At 32.7% G+C, this 10,774-nt stretch overlaps 1 protein-coding gene across 1 annotated transcript; it reads left to right on the plus strand.

Annotated features, from left to right (window-relative positions):
• Nucleotides 1-1,787: 1,787 nt before the first annotated feature.
• On the plus strand, nt 1,788-10,097 carry LOC110777321 (cysteine-rich receptor-like protein kinase 44). Its single transcript, XM_021981928.2, has 8 exons — nt 1,788-2,251; nt 4,666-4,773; nt 5,114-5,245; nt 5,332-5,453; nt 6,288-6,498; nt 7,740-7,977; nt 8,937-9,087; nt 9,595-10,097. The coding sequence occupies exons 1-8, from the start codon at nt 1,870-1,872 to the stop codon at nt 9,880-9,882; spliced, it is 1,632 nt and encodes a 543-aa protein (XP_021837620.2). The 5' UTR covers nt 1,788-1,869; the 3' UTR covers nt 9,883-10,097.
• Nucleotides 10,098-10,774: the final 677 nt, after the last annotated feature.

Below are 10,774 nucleotides of genomic sequence, written 5' to 3' on the forward strand. Positions count from 1 at the left end.
TTTGGAGGTAAAGTGACAATTTTTTTTAATTCTTTTTTTTTACTTTGGAATTTGGATTTTGATATGGACTTTATAATCTAAACAAGGATACTCATTAGTCCACCTCATTAACTCGATCATGTTGTGAAAACAGATAAATTTAGCTGGTGAATGTCAACTAATTTAGTTGGTAAAGGCTGAAAGTAATATTCAAGACTTGAGATTAAATCATGTCTGTACTATTTGTCGACTTGTCACTATTGACTTTGTGTACACCAAAAAATAATTATTTTTAGAGCTAGGTACCACCGATTGAGTGTAAATAGTGGCTAACTGGCTACTAAGCTGGTCCATAATGGATTTGATCGGATTCAGGCATCTTGACACAAGACCGACCTAGATCGGTTTATGGGTTGTGCATGAGTTGGTTGGGAGTTGACTTGGGATGAGTTGTGGCCTTGTGGGATGCACGTGTTGTGTTTCATATTGGGTTAGTACGATATGGTGGGTATTTATCGGTTAAGCGAGATTGAAAACTTTTCCCTTTTTTAATTTGAAAATTGGGTTTATAATCGGAATTTTGAGCCAAATTTTCACGCCTGCACAATCCACCTTAAAAGAATAGTTGTGGTTCGTGATGTGTTGAACCAGTTGACCCACAGTCCAAGATGATCTAGGCGAGTCATAAATAAACCGACCCCGTAACCATCTTTATGTTATTGAAACAATTGATCGAGTTTAGTGATTACATTTCTAATCTTTAACTTATACTATGTAGTAATAATGTTTCATTCAAAATATATATGTTGCAAAAATTAATTATCCCATAATTTAAATAAAAATAGAGTACCACAGACAATGGTAGTAATTCGACATAATGTACATCTTTACAAATTGTAACAAATAAATGGCACAAATATAGAAGGCGAAAGTGACAATAAGTTGCTTAATGTGTGGTACTTAGCATTTTGGACTAACATGGAAATAATTTGTACTATCCCCACTCTCTAGGAATTTTCAAAGGGAGTAGGAATATGCTGCAATGCCGCTATACGATTATGGATGTCAATGAGGCGGGGCGGATGCAGATGTATGTCCCTTCATCCCCATCACCAACTAAAATTTTCATCTCCATTCCCGCCCCATCATCCATGGCGGGTACAAAATTCATCCCCATCCCCGCCCCAACGGGTACAAACTAAAATCCATCCCCGCCGCGCCCCACCGCCCGCCTGGTTTATCCATCTCCGTCTCATCCCCGCCCCATATCCGCGTCAATACCCATCTTTTTCTTATTTTGGGAACATTATGGAAAAAAGTAACTTCCATAACAAAAAAATTCACACACATAAAATTAAAAGTCTTGCCTTAATTCATAGTATCACATACTACAAACCTAGCCATATGCATAAAAAAGTTGTTCAACTTTTATGTTGTTTAAAATTTTCAATTCACGTAGGGAATGATACTCGGGTAGGGTTGACGAGTATCAAGCGGGCGGGTGGTGATGGGGCAACACAAAATCCACACCCTCTCCATCACCCATGACGGAAATGATTTTTATACCCATCCCCGCCCCATCACCCGCCAAACCTCCCTCCATCCCCGCCTACTTGGGAAGGATGCAGGGCGGATCTTCCATAAAACCCGCCCCACTAACAATCCCTATATAAGGTTTTAAAGTTTTTAACTCCATAGAAAATTTCAAATATTGACAAGTTGGAAGTCTACTTACTAGTTAGTGATAGCGCACAATCCCACTAGGCCACTACCAATACTCCATACTAATACAACAAATGTATAATGATAATGTTGAAGGTAACAACAAACTAAGAATTCTTCATACTAATACAACAAATGTAGTTAATTTTGTTCAATTCATGTAATAAAATGGCCAAATTTTACGTTGAAGTGATAATATTGAAGGTGATCATAGGATCAATACTTTTGTCAAACCCTATTGAGTCTTTATGCTCAGAGAAACTGAAGCCTTGTATTGAATCCATTGTCTCTTTTAACAATAATCAATCTCAGATATCAATCATCGAAACCGGTTTCAATGAAGGTCTTGCCTTGCAAATGGAGGCGAATCTACTTGATCAGTGCTGCGGCCGTTTCACCGTAGAAACAATCAGCAGGGATAAACAGTGTTTTTGTAGCAGCATCTCCTCCATTCAAGAACATCGGTTATCTAATAATATAACCATTCTATTGTCTGAGTGCAGTACTAGTGATGGTATGCTTTTGTTCTATGATGACGACCTTTGCCAAGGTAATTAAATAATGTACGAATTGTGAAGTACATATACCTCCTTTCCTTTCGTTCCCTTTTTATTCTTTACGCTTTTGATTTTTAGTGGTCTCATTTTAATCTTTACAATTAGAATTTTTCATTTTATATTGTACGGAGTACTTTTTTGTTTCTTTTTGTTCTTTACGTTTGGCGTTTTGCATGTTTATTAACGACTCAGTAATGAGCATTAAGATATATTCCTCTATTTTTTACTCCCTCCGTTTCAAATGTTTGTTATGTTTGGAATTTGGCACGTTTATTAACGTAAATTAAGATTCCTTTTTTTAAAAATTTTTAAATGTTCTAGATTCAATCATAAATCTGATTTCATCTTTTCAAATTCTGACATTTATTACTCTCTTTGAATATAGTGCAAATCTGCTTTCATCTTTTATTAAAAAAAAATACCTCAATGCACTAATCATTGAAACAACCAATAAGATTGTTTTATTATCAAAATGAACCAATAATTAAAAATCACACAGATTACTAACTTGTCAAATTGTGAATGACATTTACTGAGTTGAAAAGTTGGACCAATTAGAAATAAAAGTTGGCTCATAAAATAATAATAGTAACAAGATTATAAATAGAAAGATTCTTTATGTAACAAACATTTTGAAACACTATTAAAGGAATACGTAACAAACATTTTGAAACGGATGAAGTATTTATTTAAATAATAAAAATTACGTTTATTTATAACGTTTTCACTCTTATCAAAATGAGAAAAATTTAATGTCCCAATATCAATAGAAAAATGTGATAGATTAAATAGCCCAATGAATTTAATTGGTTAAAATAATCATTTGACACAAATTTTAATAGAATATTAAAGCATTTATGTGATAATATAAAAGGAAATGTAAAGAACATTTTGAGACACCAAAAAAAAACGTGAAGAAAAAAAAACGGAGGGAGTAATATAAAAGAAAATGTAAAAAACATTTTGGAACACCCAAAAGGGCCAAAACGAAAAACGTAAAGAAAAAAAGAGACATTAATACTTTGTCAAAAATCGTGATGTGATTATTTTAATTAATTAAAATCATTAGGACATTAAATCTTTCTCACTTTCCCATGCAGACATTAAATCTCTCGTATTTTGGATAAAATTGAAAACATTATCAATAAACGTAATTTGCATTGTTTAAATAAAAAAAAATGGATGAATCTTTATCAACATAAATCTATATTTCTCCATCCGTTCCTTAATGTTCTTCCCGTTTCTATTTTTCGCGTTCCAAAATGTTATTTCCAGTTAGAATCTATACTATTTTTTGTCATGTTTTTTCCCCAAAATACCCTCATTCTACAATTTTATTTCCTACCATATCTTATCTTTATTCCATCCACCTACCCAATTATTCTCATTGATTTCTCCACCCACATTACTTAATTCATTCATTCAACCACCTTATTTCATGATTATTTTAATAAAATATCTCTATTTCCTTTTTTTTATTATTATTTTCTCTCTCTTTCGTTTATTACCCTCAAGGCCTCAATCATACAAAGATTTCAATTTTCTTAGTCCCCTCCCCGATTCCAACCGGGAAGAACATTAAGGAACGAAGGGAGTAATATATTAAAATGCGTTGCGAAAAAAAATTATGTGCCACGTATAACTCTCATGTTTACGTCATGCCATCCACTCAGTCACTCACCAATGTTATGTGATGTTATTGACAACAGAAAATCAATACAATAAGTTTCAAACACAAGACCTCAAGTTTGTAGAATAACTCACATTACCGTCTTAACAACCACTAATTGTTGTTTATCCATGCACATTAATTTATAAATACTAACATAATTAAAGTCTAAAAAATACTACGTAAATATTTATATTAATTAATTAAATCATTAGGAAAACCATTAATTAAACATGAGAACCATGGATTAAACATGATATCATAAATAACATGTGACATTGGTTAATTTGCCAGTTTGCGATTTTTATCCCTTTGAGTGCTTAAAATTAGGGCATATATAATATACCAACTGGGGTTGGCGCGAATGGTTAAGGATCTTTTGCTGGTTAACCAAGGTTTTGGGTTCGAGACTGAAAAAATCTCAGCTGGGAGGGATGATGCCAATCAAGGTAGTCATGAAAACTCCTGCTAGATATAAGTCTAACTACTCGTCGAAAGCAATGAAAACTCCTCGTAGTAGAACAAAAATATACTCCGTATTTTTTTATTTTTTTTGGGTGTAATTGAGACTGATGCATACGTATGAAGTGTGTCTCAGAGTCACAAACTCACAGTGGTGTAACCAAATTGATTTTTTTTATGCGCCAAAATTATTTTTCCATTAATGATATACATATTGTGGGATAGAAAATCCGAACCCTGTATTAATTTATTTTGTTATCCATTTTAATTGGTCAGACATTCAAGCACCATCATCGGCTCCGGTATTTCCTCTGCCAAGTTACGTCTTATCTCATACACAACTCTCACCTACATCTACACCTACACCTATACCAACACCTGCAAGTACGTTCCTCTCCTTTTTATTCTATAATATGTTGAAACTCGATAGTTATCCATATGTGAATTGTTCTATATATACTGGAGAAAGAGGAGAAAAAAAATAAAAATTTATAAGCGTGAGTAGTTACTCCCACTATTAACGATGAGTTTTAGTGTGGAACCTCCGTTAGCCTTGTAAGTGTACTTGTAAGTGTACTGAACTCTCTTCATTCCTGGAGTGTTGAAATCTTGTCCAACTTCCATTTCTTCATTTCATATTCTCCGAAATTTAACAAAATCTATTTTATCTTTTTTTTAATCTGATATTCTGATCTGACCTGATCTCAAATATTTATGTATATAGGGAACAAAAAAATAATTATTGCCATCATTGTTCCAACAGTCACTTTAGTGGTGCTAATAGCCTTGTGCATAGGCTTTTTTTCCATGAAACGGAAGGAGAAACCTAATGTTGCACAATCACATCATCAAAGTGGTAAAACTTTTAAATAATCGGTTCAATATATTGTGCGTGTGCATATGATAGGCGTTACATTGTGTTCTTCGTTTATATTGTTACAGTAACTGATGATTTGATCACAGTCGAGTCCTTGCAATACGAACTAAGCGTACTCCGAACCGCCACCGTCGATTTTTCGCCTGATCACAAAATAGGTGAAGGGGGATTTGGAGGTGTTTACAAGGTGAATATACTAACTAATTAGCAGGGGATCTCGTTAACCTAGTCGTATTATGTAACTTGTACTCCTCCAGATTAGGGACGACAACAGATAAGATATGATTTGGATCAGATCGGATCCTACTAAATTCAAATCTAGATTTGTTTTTTCATCCATGGATCCAGATCCAGATCCGGATCCGCATGTCCAATTTTTTTTGATACATATCCGTAGGATCTGCGGATCGGATATGGATCCACATATTTTTTTTTTTCATCAGAAAATATCATTTTATGCTACTTTTTACCAAAATTAAATAAAATTAAAATTACGTAATCATCCTACAACGCAAAATACATTACAAGGAAATAAAGAAAATAAATATCAAAATCATGAAAAACCATTAAAAGTTTATATTATTTTATACATGTTTTATACTTTTCTTTTGTTAAAAATAAAATTCCTTTAAAAAATGGATACATGGACCGGATCTGAACCAGTTTTGGATCTTAAAAACAGGATCCAACTCCTATCCATCATAAACGGATCCGGCACCGTCAAGTCCAAAATTTGAAGATTCAGATCCTATAAAACGGATATGAATCCACGGATCCGGATCGGAACAATGATCCATTGTCATCTTTACTCAAGATCAATAAAAACTTTTCTTTTCTCTGCCTATGGACCTAACTAACACATTGCTACTAAATCATGCTAAAAGTCTTTTGTGTTCTTTATTTGCGTTCTTAATTATCTTTTTTGCTTCCATTATAACAACTAGATTAATAAAGATTTGTCAAAACGAATCGTAGAGGCTAACTTTTAATCTTTTATGAAATATTTATATGATTGTCCAAGGGTACCTTTCGAAATGGGCAAGAGATAGCAGTCAAGAGGCTATCAAAGGGCTCAGGGCAAGGTGATAAAGAATTTAAAAACGAAATTGTATTGGTAGCAAAGCTTCAACATCGAAATCTTGTTAGGCTGCTTGGATTCTGCTTCGACAAGGAGGAGAAGTTGCTTGTTTATGAATTTGTACCAAACAAAAGCCTCGATTACTTCTTGTTTGGTATGTTACACACTTCTCCCGATATAACTTTGACACTATTCACATATTTCTCTTTAATCTTCGTTTATGTACATAAAAAATTTGGATCTTGTTCGGTTCGTTTCATGTGTTAAAAATCAATTATTTATAATATTTATTACTCCATCCGTTTCTTATTATTTTTTACGTTTGACATTTTACACGTTTATTAACGTCTAATTAATGTGTATTGAGATTCCTCTATTTTTTTTATTTAAACAAGTAAAATTACGTTTATTTATAATGTTTTCACTTTTATCAAAAATCTAATATTGGAAAAATGAGAAAAATTTAATGTCCCAATAGAAAAGTGTGAGATATTAAATGACCCAATGAACTTAATTGGTTAAAATAATCATTGGACACAAATTTTGATAGAATATTAAAGCATTTATGTGATAATATAAAAGGAAATGTAAAGAACATTTTGAAACACTCAAAAAGAAAAAATGTAAAGAACAAAAAGAAACTGAAGGAGTAACAAGTACAGAAGTACTCCCTTCACTCTTGAATACTTGCAACAATTTGAATTTTGCATTATTCATACATTAACTTTAACCAAAATTTCTTACTAATATATTAAAATCATCTGTTATTGTGTATTATGTTCCTGGATTAATCTTAATGTACATTTTGTAATATCATTTTTTTAAGTTTTCACTCATAAATAATTGCATATAGTGGTCAAACTAGTACCATGGCAAGTATGTCAGCCAAACTGTTGCAACTTGCAAGTATTTGGGAATAGAAAGGAACAAAAAAAAAGTTATTAATGATTAACGTTGTGTCATTGTGTATTGACAAACGTGCCCAGTCAAAGTGGAGCAACTGAACTAGAGGAAGTATTAATGGAGATACTAAGAGAATATCTAATGGTAAACTAATTTGACAATTAGCTTGTTATGCCACATAAAATTTGAAGTTATTTCATTGTCTATCTAATTTATGCTTCAATTGCTAGCAAATAGATTGTTAATTAAATTGGTCTCACTTACTCCACTTGTCAATTAATTATTTGTCAAAATTTGGGAGCTAGTTGTCAAACAAATTAGCTCATAAAATTGAGTGTATTATTGTTATTATATTGACTTAACATACTTTTACAGTTATCCTGTGCATTAGCACGGGCACAAACTAGTTGTACATTCATATACATGATTTATTTATAATTATATACTAATGTTTTCTAATTTGGTTGCATCATTGTATACTTGATTATGGAGATCCTACAAAGCAAGCATGTTTAAATTGGTCAATGCGTTACAACGTTATCAAAGGCATTGCTCGAGGATTACTATATCTTCATGAAGATTCAAGGTTGAGAATTATACACCGAGATCTTAAAGCAGCTAATGTTTTGTTGGATGAAGAGATGAACCCAAAAATTTCAGACTTTGGTTTGGCAAGGATCTTTGAAATTGAACATGCCCAAAAGAAGACAAGCAGAATTGTTGGGACTTAGTAAGTACTCCCGTACCATCTATACTATTATTAAAATTCAATGACATTTTATGCCATACTGCCACCATTAGATGGTAAGAGACATGGCACCAAATCATAGTTATATTGATATATAATATTTTCTTACAAAAACATGAAGAAATGCAATCATCAATGTTTGAACCAAGACCTCATGTTCATGATTTAGAATTTTAACCATTAATCCAATGACACAACTTATGATATTTAAGCAATTCATTTATTAATACCTTGTATTAAAAATTTAATGCCTACCATAATTATACATTTTAATAATTTTTTATGAAACTAAACTATACTTACATTTTTTTTCATTTATATTTTCATTGAGGTTCATTTACGATTACTTTTTTTAGCAGGCCAAATCATTTACATATACTTAGAGTTATAAAAAAGAGTAATTGCAATTTACACATAGGAAACAATTACTGTACTTTTAATTTAAATTTAGTGTACTAAGATTTTTAACCAAATATTTATATTGAATCAACCTTACATAAATAAATTATGAATAAATATTTATCTCATATTATATGTAAGTATTTAAATATCAAACTATTGTAATTATTTTTATTTTAACTCATATTTTATCAAGATCAATTCTAAAATTACGTATAATTACCGGGCCTATCGCCCGGGTGGCAATAACTAGTTACTAGTTCTATACTTCTATCTAGTACGTAGTACGTACTACTCTGTACGTATTTTCTTAAAAGGTGGACGACATACGTAATTGCGGGTGACGAATAGTAACACCCTTCTTTTATCTATCGTTATCTTCATTTGACCAGAAAAAACATCCAATGCAACACTATACTTCGTACTTCATATATTTTCATGTAGCGTAGCCAACAGAGTTCATGTCATAAATTACTCGTGTTGATGGAATATGGATGTTTAAATCTAGTGGTCTGACTGCATAACGTTTTCATCTATTTCAGCGGATATATGGCTCCGGAGTATGCAATGCATGGACAATTTTCGACAAAATCAGATGTATACAGTTTTGGTGTGATAATATTGGAGATTGTGAGTGGGAAAAGGATAAGTGGCTCCAATCAATCCAACTTCGGTGACAACCTTCTCGGATGTGTAAGGCTTTGTTCTCTTCACCTGGTTTGGTCTGATTTTTCTAGTTTATGATCTGGTCAGGTTTGATATATAGTCTGAATGTTGTATGTGAGCGTTTTTTTGCATTTTCTGGTCTGGTCTGGTCTAATTTTTCTGGTTTGATCTAGTCTGAATGTTTTATGTGAGTGTTTTTTTCCTTTCTGGTCTGGTCTGGTACTATGGTCTGATTTTTCAGGTTTAATCTAGTCTGAATGTTTTATGTGAGTGTGTTTTTCCTTTTCTGGTATGCTCTGGTCTAATTTTTCTGATTTTTCTGTTCTGATCTATTCTAAACGTTTTGTGTGAGTGTTTTTTGTGTTTTTCTGGTCTGATCCGGTCTAATTTTTCTGATTTGATCTAATAAGCAATAACAATAACGTGAAGACAACATAACCCAAGTATGCATGATTTGATGTTATGAAATTGGAGTATTAGCTTTGTATATCAAACGAAAAATGAATGAACTTATGTATGCTCCGTATTTTGCAGGCATGGAGACTTTGGAGTGAGGGAAGACCACTGGAATTTATGGATCCAACATTAAGCGATTCCTACTCAAACACAGAAGTTACACTATGTGTTCAAATTGGATTATTTTGCGTTCAAGATGATATGAGGAAGAGACCAACCATGCCAAGCATAATCCATATGCTCCAAGCTGATTCTACCGTTTCTTCTTCAAATCCTGACCGTCCGTCGTTCTGGCATGACCTTGATACGAGTCAAACAACATCAACTAACAACATTGGTTCAATACCGACGTCTCGATCACAATGAGGCATCTACCACTGAGCTACATCCTAGGTAGCGCGTGCCAAGCACATTTGATGAAAGTGTATACTTTTAAGTTCCTATTTAGAAAATCAATTTAGAGAGTGAGTTTGATTGGGTGCAAAGGAACCCAAATTTTCTGTATTCCTCTTTGATTTTGTATCTTTACAATTCTAACACTCTAATTTGCCCTAATGGAAACAATGCTCTATATATACAAAACTTACAACCAATGAGAGAGGAAAAACCAGACAACTAGAGGAACTTTACAGAAATGTACAAAGTTGCTAACAGACAAAAAAGTGGCTGCAAAGATAGTGGGTTCCTGTCACTGTCATCTAACATGATCCTAGGAGGATAATGTGAGGCCTTATCTCAGTGAGACTTTATTGCAGTGTAAGGAGCAGTAGAAACTTAACCATGTTCCTCAAGGAACTCGACCATAAATATGAGTAAATGAACTCAACCATGTTCCTCACAGTAACTCAACCATGTTCCTCCTCATATTTCTTCAACATTAAAAATATAATGTGTTTGTTTAATGCAAATGAGCCATAATGGTAATATAACTTACAAATAAGAAAGAGAGAATTTGAATCTGAGACTTATTGTAGACAGACCCTCAGTATTAACCACTAAAACAAAACATGAATGTGTGAAACATCAAATTGCTAAAGCATTTGAATAGTATGTATTCGTGTGGATCCAAACTACTACATTCATGTGATACCCCTACAATTTAATTTGCACTTAAATCAGACTTAAATATTACAATTATGACCACTATTGGTTAATGATTCAATAATAAGCTATTTGAACCTACAACAAATTATTGGACGAGGAAGACCATTTAAGCCAATTGAAGCTTTGGAATATAGTCCAACAAGATGTCCAAATC

The sequence above is a fragment of the Spinacia oleracea genome, chromosome 6 (assembly GCF_020520425.1).
Source record: "Spinacia oleracea cultivar Varoflay chromosome 6, BTI_SOV_V1, whole genome shotgun sequence".
Lineage (NCBI taxonomy): Eukaryota > Viridiplantae > Streptophyta > Magnoliopsida > Caryophyllales > Amaranthaceae > Spinacia > Spinacia oleracea.

Bases quoted from the DNA above. Each gene is read 5' to 3' on its own strand.
- LOC110777321 (XM_021981928.2), top strand. From the start codon at position 1,870: ATGGCCAAATTTTACGTTGAAGTGATAATATTGAAGGTGATCATAGGA. The intron at 5,246-5,331 runs GTAAAACTTTTA...ATATTGTTACAG, and splicing joins ACAATCACATCATCAAAGTG to TAACTGATGATTTGATCACA. The intron at 7,978-8,936 runs GTAAGTACTCCC...CATCTATTTCAG, and splicing joins AGCAGAATTGTTGGGACTTA to CGGATATATGGCTCCGGAGT.